Raw genomic sequence first — 19,523 nt, forward strand, 5'->3', positions numbered from 1 at the left:
TCAAATTCCATAAAAATTGGTTTATAAACCATTATTAGTGTGCCGTTAAATGGATTTGTCACCCAAAAATTACCCCCCTTAGAAACCGTTACAAAGTCGGGCAACTTTGGACTGAGTATAGTAAAACTGTGTATAATAAATATTTTGACTAAAGATTAAATATTTTACCACTATTGATATAAATATGAACATTTTAGCTTGATGAGTTGGTCACCAGAATTCAAAATTCTGTAGATTCAAATCCCACAAAAATTGGCATTTAAAGGCATAGTCTACCCAGAAATCTCATTCACTCACCCTCATGTCGTTCCAAACCTTTATTACTCTCTTCTGTGGAACACAAAAATGGATGTTTAGCAGATTTACGCTGCTCTTTTCTTTTCTAAGCTCGAAAAATGCATCATAAAAGTGGTTCATATGACTCTCCCTAGGTTTTCTTAGCTTTGTGTGAAAACCAGATGAAAATATAAGTTGAAAAGTCATGTTCTTTGTGGGTAGGAATTTGGAAATGACTCAGTCTTATCTGACGACCTGGACGAGGAGCCGGAGCTGATCCTTGACGCTGTGCCCCGCTATGCCTCTCCCCTCACCACTGTTGACCTCCTGCCCGGCCTGGAGCGAGAGATGGCTGTGGATGAAGATGATGAAGAGCAGGAGATGGAAACCATGATGGATCAAGGGAGTTCCAAGGTCAAAGGCGCTAGTCTGCCTTCATACCTCAGCGAGATGAGTCGTTCCCGGGAAAAACCAGCGACATCCAGCCTCTACCAGTTCAACGCTCAAGCGGATTTGCAAGAACAGGTGATGCACAATGAAACTCCGATGCCAAAGATGATTTCATAGGTTTTAAGGCCATACAACGTGTGCAAATACCTTTTGGCTTACATTTTCATAACTGTAACACTGTAAATTTATATACAAAATTAAAATATATAATTTTTGCATCACATCAATGAGTTTTAAGTCATCATAATGCAAAAAATACATTTTCTTAATGCAAAATATATTTTTTATATACATTTTTTTTAGACTACTTCTAGACTTTCATTAGATTCATCCATAGCTGTCATCAAGTTTATTTTTATGTAAGATCCGACACCTTTCTGCAATAAAATGTATACGTTATTGAAACTCTTGTGTTGTTGCTGCCACAGTTCGCTGAGATGAACGATGAGCTTTGCACGAGCTTTGAGAAGATTCAGATGCAGCATCCACAAATTCCCCTCAGTGAGTGTTTGTCTTTAAAGCCAGGTTTATTTAAATAAGTACAGTTTGATATTTATACGTCTGTTCTCAGGTCAGTCGGCCTCATGGGTGGAGGCAGCGGACAGCGAGGCAGACTCTGACTCTCGAAACGAAGGCTCAGAACTCACCTTGACCGACACTGACACTGAGTGAGTCTTCATCTGTTATAAACACACACACACCGACCCAACTCTAACTGTTTACAAACTAAATTACCATGTTGTCATTGGTTTATTTTTGAGAGTACAAAAAAACATCTCTCTACCTGCTAATACACACCTTAAACTCATTATGAGTTCTTAAATACATTTTTTAATGGATAAAGATTGATGCCTGGTGAGGAGTTGTAATTACCATGTTTTCTAATAGATCCATAGCGCCACCTGCTGGACAAATGTGGTGCTTAATTTCATAGGACAGTTGTAAAACTAAATTTTTAAAGATGTAGAAATAAGATGCTCGAATTAAACAGTTTGTGGTGTTAAGCATTAAATGAGAGATTCATGCTTTTTGATATGTTACAAGTATTAGAAAATGATCATGCTTATCTTAATTATGAAAATGAGTTAATTATGATAATCCGAGCTACCACTGCGCTATAACCCAGGTGCGGTAGAGAAATTGAAGAGAAGTGAGAAACGGATCTAAAATGCCGTTTTGAGCTAAACAATGAATAGTGTCAAATTGGTGTGAAACGCAGCTGAGACTCGACCAGCTGTTAATGAGTGTGTGTGTTTGTGTGTGTCCTTTTGGTTTGTACACATACAACATGTCATTTGAAAATTAATAGCAAATTGATTATTGTATTTATTTACTATGCACAGTATTGATGTTTAGATGGGGAATTTATTATTATTATTATATAATTAAATTGTAAATTTAAAAGATAAATAAATATACTGTATGTATTGTAAATTGTCAAAATATATTACATAACATAATAAATAATAATAATAATAATAATTTTAAACTATCATTATTATTATTATTATTATTGTTGTTGTTAAAGATCACCTATGCAATAATATATTTCATATAATAATCATAATTTCAGTGTTCATTTTTGTACATTCTAGCTTTGTTCACCGTATGTAGCTCAGTTGACCGGAAATTATACATTGATTAATTTTTTTGTATCAGAGATTTTAAGTATAATAAGACTGTTGTATGGCTTTGCATTCTTTATTCATTTTTAATCCAATTGAAATCGTACTTTATGCTTTCCTGCTATTACACTGAAATCCATTTGTTGAAATCATGCTGTTTAATCAGGTGAAATATTTCAGAAATGGTGTGTCACTTGCTTTAGTGAATTATTAAGACGGATATGAGATTATTATTGTGAGTGTCGGAATCACTGTTTTCTTAATTTGACGTAAACCCGATGAGTCTGATTCAGTCTAATATGACTCTGTGACTGTTATACATCTGTTTCTTATATTTCACTCTTGCTCTGCAGATCTGTGCAGCGGACTTCCTCGCGCAACAGGAAGAGAAGAAATCAGGGCGCTGCCGGTCCAATCAGAGGAGGCCACAGGTAACAGTTAACTTTTCTGCGTTACTGATCATTGATACTGAGAATTTGGTACTTGGAATGTGTTATAACTGTACAGTGTATGTATTATCCGCAGTGATCTGCCAGAAAGAGAGGAGGGAGAAGGCGAGGAGACGCCTGCATTCAGTCACTGGGGTCCTGCACGCAGGTAAAACACACTAAAAACACCTAATTATGTGTGTGTGGTTCAAGAGATTTCAATAGAAAGGTGGAAGTAACAAAAGTGTCTATGAAAAATAATTGACATATAATTGACACTTTCCTAAAATAAAATTAATTTGCATGTTTATAATATAATATTATGTTAAAATACATTTTAACTTTAAATGTAAGTATAAATATTGTAATACTATGAAAAAAATATAAATTGTTGTTGTTGACGACCACCTTCTATACTCAATAATATTTTTTTATGTTATATCTCTGTTTACATAGCTCAGTTGACCTTAATAGAAACAGGAAGTGATGATTTAAAGTTTTTGTAATAATAATTATTATATTAATTATATTATAATTTTAAAAGATAAATTTGTAAATTTGATAAATTGTCAAAAATATTCTACATAACATCATTAATTATTATAACATTAATAAATAAAAATAATTTATACTATTGTTGTTGTTGTAGATCACATGCAATAATTTAATATATTTCATATAAATAATAATGATAATAATTTGTGATGATTTAATGTTTTTGTATCAGAGATAATAGATCTAATAAGCCTCATTAATAATAATTATATTATATTGTATTGTATGAATTATATTATATAGTTAAATATATACACTACCAGTCAAAAGTGACAGAAAATGCATTTTATAATTTTACAAATTATTTGTATTCAAATTGATGCAAATTGATTTGTTAACTCTTTATTCATCAAAGGATTCTGAAAATTTTTAAAAAGTTTTCAGCATTGATAATAATCAGAAATGTTTCTTAAACACCAAATCAGCATATTAGAACGATTTCTGAAGGATCATGTGACACTGAAGACTGGAGTAATGATGCTGAAAATTCAGCTTTGCATCACGGGAATAAATTACGACTTAAATATATATATAAATTAGGGCTGGGCAAATTAACGTGTTAACGCGGGCGATTAATTTTTTCAGCTTAACGCATTAAAAATATTTAACGCAAATAACGCAGCGTCCGTTTTTATATCCATTTTTGCCTAGCGTTACATGATCACGCTCCTATTCATGTAAATGCTTCCAAGCGCGACAAGACACAAGAGAACGCGCTGTATGTCAATGTCCTGTGTGTGTGTCATGTCAGCTAATTGAGGGACACTCTGACACACACACACACACACACACTCGACGCAAAGACAGAATCGCGTCAGTCTCCTGCTCACATCGAGTTCTCTTCTGCTCTTGAACAAACAATAACAACAACACAGAGAATGTTGAGTATTCTCATATTAGGAGTCTTAAATTAGTTAAATAACATCTTAAATGAACTTAAAGAGTTGTGAGGAAATATCTGCGTCATGTTCATCAGCGGCCGTTCTTAAAGTGACAGGAGCACTGATGATGCCTGTCATTAATGTTCATCAAAGAACAACGGGAACAGAGAAAATTGTAGCTTTAATGATGATTAATCTATATTTAATTTATTATTTATGCAGTTAAGAAAGATGTTTGATAACTATTACATTTCTGTATATGTCTAACAGGGAAGGCCACAGGTAAAAATAACATTTAGGCCTATTATAATGCCATCCATCCATCTTCTTCCGCTTATCCGGGGCCGGGTCGCGGGGGCAGCAGTCTAAGCAGAGATGCCCAGACTTCCCTCTCCCTAGACACTTCCTCTAGCTCTTCCGGGGGGACACCGAGGCGTTCCAAGGCCAGCCGGGAGACATAGTCCCTCCAGCGTGTCCTTGGTCTTCCCCGGGGCCTCCTCCCGGTTGGACATGCCCGAAACACCTTCCCGGGAAGGCGTTCAGGAGGCATCCGGAACAGATGCCCGAGCCACCTCAGCTGTCCCCTCTCGATGTGGAGGAGCAGCGGCTCTACTCCGAGTTCCTCCCGAGTGACTGAGCTTCTCACCCTATCTCTAAGGGAGCGCCCAGCCACCCTGCGGAGAAAGCTCATTTCGGCCGCCTGTATCCGGGATCTTGTCCTTTCGGTCATGACCCAAAGCTCATGACCATAGGTGAGAGTAGGAACGTAGATTGACCGGTAAATCGAGAGCTTCGCCTTACGGCTTAGCTCTTTCTTCACCACGACAGACCGGTACATCGACCGCATTACTGCAGAAGCTGCACCGATCCGTCTGTCAATCTCCCGTTCCATCCTCCCCTCACTCGTGAACAAGACCCCTAGATACTTGAACTCCTCCACTTGAGGCAGGAACTCTCCACCAACCTGAAGTGGGCAAGCCACCCTTTTCCGACTGAGGACCATGGCCTCGGATTTGGAGGTGCTGATCCCCATCCCAGCCGCTTCACACTCGGCTGCAAACCGTCCCAGTGCATGCTGAAGGTCCTGGTTAGAAGGGGCCAACACGACAACGTCATCCGCAAAGAGCAGAGACGAAACCGTGTGGTCCCCAAACCTGACACCCTCCGGCCCTTGGCTGCGCCTAGAAATTCTGTCCATAAAAATTATGAACAGAACCGGCGACAAAGGGCAGCCCTGCCGGAGTCCAACATGCACCGGGAACAAGTCTGACTTACTGCCGGCAATGCGGACCAAACTCCTGCTTTGGTCATACAGGGACCGGACAGCCCTCAGCAAAGGACCCCGGACCCCATATTCCCCCAGCACCCTCCACAGGACGCCGCGAGGGACACAGTCGAATGCCTTCTCCAAATCCACAAAACAAATGTGGACTGGTTGGGCAAACTCCCATGAACCCTCCAGCACCCTGTAGAGGGTATAGAGCTGGTCCAGTGTTCCACGACCAGAACGAAAACCACACTGTTCCTCCTGAATCCGAGGTTCAACTATCGGCCGAATTCTCCTCTCCAGTACCCTGGCATAGACTTTCCCGGGGAGGCTGAGAAGTGTGATCCCCCTGTAGTTGGAACACACCCTCCGGTCCCCCTTCTTAAAAAGAGGGACCACCACCCCGGTCTGCCATCCCAGAGGCACTGTCCCCGACCGCCACGCGATGCTGCAGAGGCGTGTCAGCCAAGACAGCCCCACAACATCCAGAGACTTGAGGTACTCAGGGCGGATCTCATCCACCCCCGGTGCCTTGCCACCGAGGAGTTTCTTGACCACCTCGGTGACTTCAGCCCGGGTGATGGACGAGTCCTCCTCTGAGCCCCCAGCCTCTGCTTCCTCAATGGAAGACGTGACGGCCGGATTGAGGAGTATCAGTAGTATCAGTGAGACTGGCCTTCATTCATAAAAAGATGCCATTACAACACATATTTAAAATATACGGTCTTTAAATTTTTTTACATTAATTTGGAGAGTAACTGAAATTATTACAATATCAAAATATTAAAAACTAAAAATATAAAAAACGTGCGATTAATCGCGATTAATTGCAGAAAAAATTTGATTAATTAGTTAAAAAATTGAATCGATTCCCAGCACTAATATAGATATAAAACAGTTATTTTAAATTGTTATAATATTTCACAATATTACAGTTTATATTGAATTTTGAATCAAATAAATGAGCCTTGGTGAGCATAAGAGACATAATTTGTTTCCCGCTTTTTGGTCTCAGAGTGGAGGTGTGGCTTGAGCCGCAGGAGTCTCTGGGGATCAGTATAGTGGGAGGACGCACTGTTATAAAGAGGCTGAAGAACGGAGAGGAACTGAAGGGCATTTTCATCAAACAGGTGCTGCCAGACAGCCCAGCTGGACGCACGGGTGCCCTTAAAACAGGAGACAAGATCTTACAGGTCTGAGAGCCACACGCATACATGTTCAGACGCATTTGCTCTTAATACAGCTGTTGCTTATTAGTACACAACTACGCCTAATAGCATTCTAGTCTTTTCTGCTTCCTAACCATTTTAAAGAGCCCTATTCTGTGTTTTGTAGTATTTTATTTATCCCTGAATCTGCTTATGAAGATTTCTTGCAGCAAAAGTGCCTGTAATTGTTTTTTTTTTTAGACAATATGTAAATGACCGGTTTTATTATTGGCTAGATTTTTGCATATAAAAACCGTTTCAGCAACTTGACTCTGATGGACATATGTTGATATGTAAATGTGGGTGGGCACATGTTAATATGCACATGGTTCTAACATCATGGTCTGAATAACCATATTTTTTTGTTGTTGCTGTTTTCAAATGCATGTCTCCTTTAAATCCTCTCTTATCTCTCTCTCTCTCTTCCCTCTGTACTTTGTCCTTTCGTCATCCTCTGTGATAAATAGGTTTCTGGAGTGGATTTGCAGAACGCCAGCCATGAGGAGGCAGTACAGGCTATCAAAGCGGCGTCCAGTCCCGTAGTCTTCGTCGTGCAGAGCCTGTGCTCCACTCCACGGGTAAACCTGTCATTTCAAACTCCAATTCAAATGCCATCATCTTCTCCTGCCACTGTGCACCTCAGATATGACCATGCCCCCCCACCCACCCCATCGTTCACGCCTGAGTGCTTTCATTTATGAAAATGGGGCCAATTCATTTCCAGTTCAACAATAATAATGCTTTTAAAGGTCTGGCCCTCTTTTGATTGCTTAAAGTCCCCTGTATTTGTCCATAATGTGCCTCTATTTTGAAGTTACAATTGTTCTTGCGTCCTTTAACTGTCATCCAAGTTTTGTAACGTATGTGTCCTTTGCATAAGGAGAAAAAAGCGCAACAAAAACACAAATAAATGTTGTAGATGTGTGTGTGTGTGGACACAAATTACTGTGTCACTATTGTGTCCACATGCAGATGTGCATTATTTTCTGTTATCTCTGCTCTTTCGCTGTTAATCAAAATGTAACCATGCCAAAATCATTATTATAATAAAACTATATACATTTTAATAATATTATATTTAATATGCATACATTGAATAATATTATATTATAATAATGTATAATATTTAGATGTTACAGTAACATTTAGATGTTGTAATAAAAATATTTTAATACATAATCGTATGCATTTATGTATTTATTAAAATTACTGAAACTAAATAGTTTAGTTTTCTAAATATCAAAATATTCATATTTTAATATATATATATTTAATTTAATATAACAATATAGATAATATAAATAATACATATAGTAATTATATTCTATTTAATTGTTTATATATTTGACATTATAATTAACAAAATGATTTTAACATTTAGGTATTGTAATATTCATGTAATAATTCATTTATATTAATTTAATAATATATTTAATTATTGTAAAAGAATTGTATGAATAATGCATGTAATAATTATAATAAATAATCATATGTATTTATTACTAGTAACTATAAATATATAACATGCATATGCAAATGTAGAATTTCTCATTGTCATTTATTTTTTAATATATTATTTATTTTACATGTTTACCCAAAAAATTACTTAATTCACAAAAATTGTTTATTATCCATTGGCAAAGTCATAGTCTATTTAGCAGCCAATTACCCAGCCCTGGCTATTATGTTTGTCTGTTGATAATTCTAAATAATATTTAAATAATAAAAAGTAACTTGATATAGGAAGTGCGGTCGAAAATGTGAGAGGGAACATGTGCCCTCTAAAGACCTACTGGATGATTATTGTATGTCAATATTGTGGTGGTCAGAGAGCAGCGTATGGGCCTCTAGCAGCATCCTTATTGAGGATCTGTGTGATTTGAGGGAAGAAGCTCTTCCTGAACCTGTCTGTGTTGACCCTAAGGCTGCAGTCCCATCTTTTGCACAGTCGAGCAGAGCTGTTGTTTCATACAGTACAACTTAATGATTTTCATGACCTTAGTTTGAATGCCCTGCAGGTTGGGTACTTAAACCTCAGCAACCATACAAATGCAGAATCTTTTGGTTCTGTTCCCATGCCATGCGCTAATCCCTCCTGATTGGATGCTTTCAACAGTAATAGCGACACTAACGGGATGTCAATGATTGATGTCTTCCTCTGTCTGAGATAATTGATTTCATTCTCTCTCAGCCCCAGTCTGGGAATGCACAAATCTCTTGAGCTGATGTGTCCGTGTTTGTTATCCATGAGGTTGACTTTCTGCGTGTGTGTGTGTGTGTTTGCAGCCTGCTTCAGTGACAGCCTCCAGCATTAGACAGCACAAGGCTAAGAGGAAAGCTGCCCAGGTGGGTTATAAGCCTGCGCTCTGCACAAGCTCACCTCTGAGTTGTGGCTCTTTCACCTTCAGCTCTGGGCTTTTCAACAAATCCTGCACGAAAATAAAAATACTGACAGATATTGTAAATAGGAGGGCTGTACATTTTTGTGCATGTAGTTATTAAAAAATCACGAGATGACGAGATAAAAATTAATGCAATGAATCATGCTAGTCCTATTATTTTAATTTAAAATATTAGTGCTGGGAATCGATTAAATTTTTTTACTAATTAATTGCATTGTTTTCTGTAATTAATCGCGATTAATCGCAAGTTTTTGACATTTTGGGAGTTTTTAATATTTTGATATTGTAATAATTTCAGTTACTCTCCAAATTAATGTAGAAAACAATTTAAAGACAGCATATTTTAAATATGTGTTGTAATGCAACCCTCTACGCACACCTTTTTATTACATTTTTTTGTTTAGTTGCCAGAATTATATACTTTTATTTTATTATATTATATAATTCCACCAGATTTATCAATATCTTTGTAAAATGGCACAGCTTTTTAAATATCTGAACGTACACACTTAACATCAGTCAATCAAGCATTAGACTATGATATGATATATGATAATCAAGCACTATTTAATGATAGAACTTAGAGTAATTAGAACTAAAACTGTTGGGAACCATGTATAAATGCATATGTCATTTAACTGAACTTTGGACTGGTGGTGGTGCTTAAGATATTGTTGGTGTTTCTGTAAAAAAAAAAAGATAATAGTATATTATATTATTAAAAGATAATACTAACAATACTACAAATTCTACTAACAATATACAACGCACTAAGGATTGATGAGTGCTGGGTTCATGAATATTAATCACGTTGACAGCATTTGCTCAAACTGATTTGCTGAAATCAAAACAGGGACAGGAAAAAATGAGCGCCAGCCAATGAGATTACCGGTTGCGCATTAGTTCCGCCCACTACCGGAAAAAAACGGCATATCTTCTGCTTGTTCTTAAAAGCTGAATAATTCCAAATGAACTACAAAGAAAATACAATAAAGAATATTGTTAACATGTAGCGCGTTGATTTTGCGTGGTATGTAAGACTCTCGCGCACACGCACTCGCAGGCATGTGTGAGAAATGTGCTCTTCACACTAGAGTTTACGGTATGTCAGATGAGCTGATTTGAAATCGTATAGATCGCTTGACGAGAGTGAAACTCTCAAGTGCTTATTCAGAGTGTTCAGCGAGTAAAAATATATTTATGCTAAACTTATTCTTAGCCTCTAACACACACACTGGCGAGTAAATGCCAATGAATAATGATAGATATTATTTAATCGCCCAGAGTGAAGATTTACTCGCATATGCGAGTGTTTTACTCGCATTGTAGAGGGTTGTAATGGCATCTTTTTATGAATGAAGGCCAGTATCACTGATACTAATGTCTCTATGAAACATTAATGACGTTACATTACATTACAGTATAAATGAAAGCTACTAATTTCAACATTTGTTAGGCTTAAAAAAAACAACTTTTAATTTAAGTGAACTTAAAACAATCTTTAAATAAACTCATTATAATAAATGTTATATTTACCTGTGGGCTTCCCTGTTAGACATATACAGAAATGTAATGGTTATCAAATTAAATATAGATTAATCATATTTTCTCTGTTCCCGTTGTTCCTTGATGAACATTAATGACAGACATCATCAGTGCTGCTGTCACTTTAAGATCGGCCGCTGCTGAACATGACGCAGATCTGACGCGCTGTCCCACGCATTTCATTTTCTCACGATGTTATTTAACTCATTTAAGACTCCTATTACAAGAATACTCTACAAAACTGGCCTTTCTCTGTGTTGTTGTTATTGTTTGTTCAAGAGCGTAAGAGAACTCGATGTGTGCACGAGGCATGGCGCAACTAGGGATCTGATTGAGACGCAGCCACACAGACACACACACACACACACACACAGAGAGACAGGACACTGACATACAGCGTGTTCTCTTCTGTCATGTCACGCTTAGATGATTTAAAAACATTTACACGAATAAGAGCGTGATCATATAATGTAACGTTAGGCAAAAATTTATATAAAAACGAACGCTGCGTTAATTGCATTCAATATTTTTAATGCATTAAAATAAAAAAAATTAACGTTTTAATTTGCTCAGCACTAATATATTTACATATATACATACATACACTATATTGCCAAAAGTATTGGGACACCCCTCCAAATCATTGAATTTAGCTGATCCAATCCCTTACATGGCCACAGGTGTATAAAATAGGCATGCAGACGCTTCTACAAACATTTGTGAAAGAATGGGTTGCTCTCAGGAGTTCAGTGAATTCAAGCGTGGTACCGTGATAGGTTGCCACCTGTGCACTAATGAAATTTCCTCACTACTAAATATTCCACGGTCAACTGTTAGTGGCATTATAACAAATGTGGAAGCGATTGGGATTTTGGGAACAAAAGCAACTCCGGCACAAAGTGGTAGGCCACGTAAAATCTGAGAGCAGGGTCACCGCATGCTGAGATGCACAGTACGCAGAAGTCGCCTTTCTGCGGAGTCAATAGCTACAGACCTCCAAACTTTGTGTGGCCTGCAGATTAGTGGAGATGTGTTCTCTGGAGTGACAAATCACGCTTCTCTGTTTGAAAATCCGATGGACGAGTCTGGGTTTGGCGGTTGCCAGGATAACTACTTGCCTGACTGCATTGTGACAAGTGTAAAGTTTGGTGGCGGGGGGATTATGGTGTGGGGTTGTTTTTCAGGGGTTGGGCTTCTCCCCTATGTTCCATTGAAAGGAACTCTTAATGCTTCAGCATACCAAGACATTTTGGACAATTTCATGGTCCCAACTTTGTGGGAACAGTTTAGGGATGGCCCCTTCCTGTTCCAACATGACTGCGCACCAGTGCACAAAGCAAGGTCCATCAAGACATGGATGAGCGAGTTTGGTGTGGAGGAACTTGACTGGCCTGCACAGAGTCCTGACCTCAACACCTTTTAGATGAATTAGAGCGGAGACTCGAGCCAGGCCTTATATATTATATATTGTGTATATATTTTATATATATATATAGGGTTAATTCAGGGTAATAGGGACACTTTTTCCAAGTCATCTCAATGGCAAAAAGTGTCCCAATCACCCTGAATATATATATATATATATATATATTATTTTATGCTTTGTTAAAAAATCATCAAAAACTCTAATAATATGAAATAAGTTTATCTTAAAAAAAAATTTGTTCTGTGATGGCAAAGCTGAATTTTCATTATCTATTATTAATAATAAAGTATCAATAATAATTGCTAATAATGGAGCATCAAATCATCTGATTAGAATTGATTTTTGAAGGATCATGTGACACTGAAGTAATGATGCTGAAAATACATGCCATCAAATGAATCAATTACATTGGAAAAAATATTAGAGTAGAAAACAAAATTACTGTTTTTACTGTATTTTTGATTAAATATGCAACCTTAGTGACCAAAAGTGACCTTTAATGATTCTAAACTTTCAAACGCTAGTCTGCTTGTGTATATATAATTGTTTGTTCAGAAATATAATTTAATATTCTTTTTATTTATTTGAATATTGAGAATAATGATCTAAAGTCGAAATAAAAGGCAAGAACCTTTTAGACAAGTTAATGCTGTTATTTTATAAAAAATTTTTAATGATAATATCAGATTACAAATATATATTTAATTTCCAGGATTTATTAAGATTTTGAATGCCTTTTAGTGTGGTCTCAGCCTTCTGGACCATATTTTATATATGAACACATAATATTAGCAGCCTATGCTAGAACATAAAAATCTGCAGCATTCACTGCAATTTGATTCTCACTGCAACCGCATCATCCGTAATGATCCGTTATTATTTTATTACTGTAATGATCACACTCCGAGTCTCTTTGCAAAATAGCTGAATGCTGTATTATTATGTGTCTGTTTCAAGATGACTTTGTGTCCACTAGTGTAAATGTCTAAGGCTGTTTTCCACTCACATCAAAGCACAACTCATCACTATCTATTATAGCCCTCACCACATCCCAGAATCAAGAGAAATAATGAAAGAAAAGAGGACATATATGCGCAAGCAAGCCCATGTTTCTGAGAAATGGTGTCTCTTCCCAGGAGACCTGCAGAAGAATCCCAATTTGAAATCTTCTAGATACCTCTGGAGTCGCCGTGTTTTGATTAAAACTGTTTTTTCTAGCAATTAATTTGAAATTACGGTAATTTGCCTAATTGCTCCATCATCCATTAGTTGCTTTCGGCTCCCGAGGCTACGTGATTATTCACCACAATCAGAATATGGGGCCCTCTAATTACACCCTGCAAATTTAATTAACTTTTCAGCTCGTATCTGAAGAAAAACTCGCTGCTTTGCATTTCGGATGTTATGTTCCAAAAGAAAATGTAAATTTAGATTTGAAAAGGGAACTGCGACAGACTAAATAGAAGAATTAACTTTCATAATATACTATAAACAAAGATTTTCCATATATTGTGAGCAAAATTCGGCGTCTAATACCTGTATTCACATCTCTTGCACACATTAGTGGTCTTTCTCCCTCGATATCGTTCTTCCATCGTTCATTAGCTATTAATCAGCGGTAAGTGTTGCTCTCTGGAGCAGTGAAACATTATGGCATCCTTCTGTAAGCGCCGCTAATAACTGATTAATGCTAGATCTGTTAGAGAGATGGTTAGCATTGATTGGACGCTGTTGTCACTGGTTAAATGTGTTAATTTGCATTAATGTTCAACATTTTGTATAGTCAAAATATTGTTAAACATACCCCCTAACCCTAAAGCCCAGAGTATACTTCAGTCGTCCATGTTCCTCGACTGTCTGCGCTCGCTGCAGAGCCAAATGACGTCCAGCTCCACCTCTCTGGATGTCATGGGTTGAGCTTGACCTAGTCCAGCTCCACCTCTGTGGATCTAATGGGTGGAGGGATAGGGTTATGGGTAGGGTTAAGGCCGGGATGAATATCGCACGCGCTTATCGCCAGTGTTTTTCGGCGCATATTGAGTGTTCACACCCAAGCGATTTTCACTGGCGTTGCGCCGAGTGAACGTGCAAATTCAGTAGATGCGCTCCCGGTACACAAGGTGGTGCTGCGCCACTTTACGCTTCTGACACTCGCTTGTCACACAGAAGAAGAAAAGAGACAGTATTTACATGCTTACAAAAACCATTCACACACTTTTTTCTAACTGGCAAGCAGCATTGGTAGCTCATCTTCTTTGTGTACGTACTTCTTCTTCGTCGTATCAATGTGTGCTCGGCAAAACCGTTTTGTGCTTGAGCGCCACCAAGTGGTGTTTTACTGTAACTTCAGCAGCTCCAGGCACGTGAACAGAAGCGCCGATCTCATTGGTCGACCAGCTTTTTAACACGCCTCATCAAAACAAAAAGGGTGACTAAACCCCTGCTCAGAGCTTAATTCCACCCACTGGCAATTTTTGAAAAATGCTGGAAAAGCGGAGACAGAGGGACGAACCGAGGGCGGGGCTGAGCGGAGGGCGTGCACCTGAGACCCGCAGTCACGGGTTGATTGACAGCTGTCTGACTCGCCAGTCGAGAAGATGGAGAATGACTGGAGTGACGCCAGCTTTGCAACAGAGCGGTCATTCTCCATCCTTCACCTGAAGTGGAGGAGGGTGAAAGGTCTGTAGACACAGACCCAGAGCCTTATCAATGCGAGCCGCTGCTCAAACTGCGTTAACTCCCGATGCCGACGATGCTAGTGAAGCAGCAGCGCAAGAGAACTGACCTAATCTATGAACAGTCAAATCCTTACACTGAATGCCACTAAAAATAGATCAGATATCTGATATACATACGATTTTCATTCAAATGAACTGAATCAATAAGCAGCGCAGGACCAATAAGTTCAGACCTAAAAGCCTATTATAAACGGATTTCCTCAAATAAGTTAGACTATACGCCAGCACGTTACAGTATTGTTGTCCGTTACCGCGGCAACCACTTGCGTGTCAGGGTTTGAAAGCGCGTGTCATGTATGAAAATTATCTGTACACATGACGGGCGGCAATAATATCGCAAGAAAAGCCTGACGTGTACTGACAACTGCATTATTTAACCGTATTTTCTTCATTACAATGTTAAAGCAAGTGTCAAGTCAGTTTCATTCATAATGTTTCTACTTCATCATGTAACATGACAGTTCATACTGGAGTGAAGCCGTTCTCATCATGTGATTGGGGAAACATTTCTGAGGGCGTGGTGAGCTCGTGCCAGGGGCGTGGATAGTGAGCCGTTGGAAGTGCCATCCTACGTCACGATGTACCACAACGTCCAATAGGAAAATTCAACTGCAGTAGCCACCGTTCAACCTTAAGAGGGCAGCACATATTTTATAGAATTAAAACACTTTATACTCAAATGTCAAAATATTTACTCGAATCAATGAACAGCATTAATAAAGCCCCAGTATTACAGATCATTAACTAAAAAAAGTTGGTTTAGGGTTTAGTTACCCTTTAATGACGCTTTTACGCCTGCCGTTTTGCGCGTCGGTGTGCACACTCACATTGGCGCCCTTTGTTTAAACGTCACGATAAACATGTGCGAAAATCGTCCCGTGTGAACAGGCCTTTAGGGCGTGGTTGTACTCCACCCATTACTCCCTTATAACATCTAGAGAGGGGGAGCTGGACTTCACGCTCCACCCATGGCTCTGCAGTGAGTAGCGTCTCGATTTTTGTCCACACACATACATTGCGTGTAGTCGCGCATAGCCAGACTGACGGCAGAAGGTCTGGATTCCATAGCAGCTTTTATTGGCCAAGGACTGTCCAGAGGCCATCTGACTGACATGTAAAGCAACCAATCACAGTTAGTTTCGTTTTGGCGTGAAAGTGTAACGTCGATGTTCCTACAATCGCAGGCCGATGTGTGAAACTCTTGGACATATTTTAAAGAGTCTATGCCGCGAACTTTACATACTTCACATACTTTTGAAAATGCAGCGTTTAATTGATCCTGATAAGCACTTATTGTCACAGTTGTAAACAAACCTGTATAAATTTCTTTGTTCTGCCGGACACTATGGAAGATATTTAGAAGAATGTTTGTAACCAAACATAACTACCATAGCCCCCCCCCCCCCCCCCCACTATGGTAGTCAATGGCTGCTGAGGTCTGCCTGGTTACAAACATTCTTCCAAATATCTTCCTTTTTCTTCAAAAATGTAAATTTTTGGGTGAACTATCCCTTTAACTCATCCCACCTAGAACAACCTAGACAAGGGGCTCCTGGAGGGCCGCTGTCCTGCCGAGTTTAGCTCCAACCCCAATTAAACACACCATGTCCCAATTCGCATACTATCCGTACTAAATAGTATTCGAAAATAGAATTAGTATGTCCCAAATAGGGCTGTCAAACATTAATCGCGATTAATCGCATCCAAAATAAAAGTTTGTGTTTACATAATATATGTGTGTGTACTCTGTTAATTATTATTTATATATAAATACACACACAAGCATGTATATATTTAAGAAAAAAATATTATTTTTTATATATAAAACATTTATATTTAGATATATTATAGATTATGTAAATGTATATACAGTATATAAATGCAAATATTTCTTAAATATATACATGCTTGTGTGTGTATTTATATATAAATAATAATTAACAGAGTACACACACATATATTATGTAAACACAAAGTTTTATTTTGGTTGCGATTTAATCTTTTGACAGCCCTAGTCCCAAATCATAGTATTTTGAAAAGAGTATTCCAAAGATACCCGGATGGTCTGCTATTTCCAGTCAGAATTCGCGGATCGACGCACATATATTGATATTGCCCACAACCCATTGCAAGTTTGATGAGGATTCAATTAGAACTACAAATGGGGATAAAAAGTGTTAAAAAAAACTACAAACATGATAGATGTGCGTGTCCGACGGTTAAGTAGAGAGGGTTAGACAAAGGGTCTGAGTGATCAATTATCAGTATTTAACCTGACGAAAAGATATTTATTCAGTGTTATCCACATTATATTTCACCTGCAGCAGCATTGAGAACTTTTGTAATGATACGTTTGTCCATTAACTTTTAAATGCATCATTATATTTAAACTGCGCGAGTCTCTGCATTAAAGACCCACAAATGGCAGATCAACGTGCTACTACATTTCCCTGCGATACGGTAGGAAATTAAACTGAATGTGGAGGATTTTAACTGTGACGATGGGTCTGTTTAAACGGTGACATGATGCACGTAACTAAGCGGCAGAGTGTCCGTTATAGATGACGAAGTAGTAAGTTCCAAAGCTTGCCTACTCTTTGCTACATACTCAAAAGTATGTACTTTTTCTTCACAAAAAGAGTACATACTTTTAGTTCTTAGTATAAGCAGGCGAATTGGGACGCAGCAAAGGTCGTACTAGAAACTTCCAGGCAGGTGTGTTGAAGCTAAACACTGCAGGACCAACTTTGGACACCCCTGCCCTAGAAGTTGCACAGAGAGTGCCAAACATTACTCAGAACACCCTAGAAATCGCACTGTAAGTAGTGATGCTACTTAATCAACAATCGATTAATCGCCACTAATAATTTAACCAATATAACGTATCGTTGGTCAATCAAGCAAGGTCATCATTAGAGTGTGTAGTTTTGAGGTGCGTGCAGCTCATGCGCAAAACGTGCAGTAAGCACAAAAGGAAAAATAAAGCGAGTGTGCCATAGTTACATATTCTAAGTGTATTACTGTCTTCAAGCTGGGGCGTAGCTACATGGTGGCCAGTGCCACCTCTGATTGAAGCTTGGCCAACCCTTGTTGCGCCAGCATCTTGACCGCATTAACAGCTGACTTCTCCTTTCAAAAGGCCATGTACACACTCCAAGTGAACTAAGCTGTCACTTCACCTTTTAATATGGAAAAAATAGCTCAAACCCTGATCAAACTCACCTACCTGTGATTTTCTAGTGATCCTGAAGACATTGATTAGCTTGCTCTGGTGTGTTTGATCAGGGTTGGAGATAAACTCTGCAGGGCATTGGCCCCCGGTCTACAGTTTTCATTCATATTCATCTGTCACTGTTTATTCGTTTGCCTGTGTCCTTTGTAGCGTCTTTTCACAGTGTGCTGGATTATTCTCTTTCTCACACAGTCTCTTCGCTTTTCTCTTCAAGCAGAAAGCAGGACAGACCAGCGTCCCTCCGCCCATGCGCCTCCCCCCGCCCTACAGACCCCCCAGCCAAGTGCAGGAGGAGGAGCAGGAGGAGGAAGAGAGGGAGGAGGAAGAGCAGGCTAAAGGTGAGAGTCTGCTGATCACGCCAATACATGCAACTGATCTGTTTGTCCATTCGTCACTGGCTATGTTTGAAATGTCATACTCAGATAAAATAGTCTACTATTTCTCTAGCATATAAGTATGGATATCGGGACTGTTATTTGGTTCATTTAGTATAATTAATTATCATTGTCACAATTATTCTTAATAATAATAATTATTAATTCATGATAATTATTAATAATAACGTTAAATAAGAATAAAAATGTTTGAATAATTAGAGTATAAATAAGGGTCGAATACGTAGATATTTAATTAAATAAAATTATTAATAATAAATGTTTCCTTAAATCGACAGCCCTATCAATTACAAAGAAAATACAGTATGTCCAGTTATGCATATTCGTGGAATACAGTGTGCATTATTTTAGTATATAATTTCATTTTTTATTAGTATAGTTTTTATTATTAATAAATATATCAACATGAATATAAAATGGTTAAATAAATAGATATTCAATTGAATAAATTGTTAATAAATTAATATTTGCTTAAATTATTTTCATTATTAATAATAGTAATAAATTAGAATGAATAATCGTTTAATAAATACATATTAGATTAAATACATTTATTAATAGTAAACAAATATTTGCTTAAATTATCATCCTTCACAAATGTCGTCATTTGAGATTTAAATGCAATACATTTTATTGAATTAACATTTGTAATTAGGGCCCAAGCACCAATGGTTTCTCTATTTCTTATTATTATTAATGTTATATTTTTAAAAATCAGTCCCCAGCCCTATAACATTATATAGTCATACAATCAATTACCAAAAGAAAATGTAATGTGCATTATAGAACAGAGCACTTCACTGGATGCTGTATCCCACAATGCAATGTATAAAATAAGACATGGAGAAATGTATTTCCATTGTGATAACTGGGCCGCACCTGCTGAATTAAACATGCAGCATGGTGAGGTCATGTGGCTACTATATACTGCTTGAACCATTCATCATTGCACATTTTGCTCAATATGCTGTAAGCAGTACTCTATTATTATATTCCGAACATAGCCAGTGTCTTACACTGTAAAAAATGCTGGGTTCAAAATAACCCAAGTTGGGTTGAAAATGGACTAACCTAGCAATTGGGTTGTTTTAACCC

General features: G+C 37.9%; 1 protein-coding gene across 1 annotated transcript in view; it reads left to right on the top strand.

Moving 5' to 3' along the window:
* The window catches only part of patj (PATJ crumbs cell polarity complex component), a 168,624-nt gene that overhangs the window by 56,569 nt on the left and 92,532 nt on the right, over positions 1-19,523 (top strand). The window contains exons 22-30 of the mRNA XM_079808025.1: positions 499-801; positions 1,155-1,227; positions 1,298-1,394; positions 2,705-2,782; positions 2,877-2,948; positions 6,498-6,675; positions 7,158-7,268; positions 8,977-9,036; positions 18,251-18,371. Of these exons, the coding sequence (XP_079664151.1) occupies positions 499-801; positions 1,155-1,227; positions 1,298-1,394; positions 2,705-2,782; positions 2,877-2,948; positions 6,498-6,675; positions 7,158-7,268; positions 8,977-9,036; positions 18,251-18,371 (1,093 nt within the window). The remainder of the gene's footprint in view (positions 1-498; positions 802-1,154; positions 1,228-1,297; positions 1,395-2,704; positions 2,783-2,876; positions 2,949-6,497; positions 6,676-7,157; positions 7,269-8,976; positions 9,037-18,250; positions 18,372-19,523) is intronic.

Source organism: Gobio gobio, assembly GCF_949357685.1.
Source record: "Gobio gobio genome assembly, chromosome: 24".
Taxonomy (NCBI): domain Eukaryota; kingdom Metazoa; phylum Chordata; class Actinopteri; order Cypriniformes; family Gobionidae; genus Gobio; species Gobio gobio.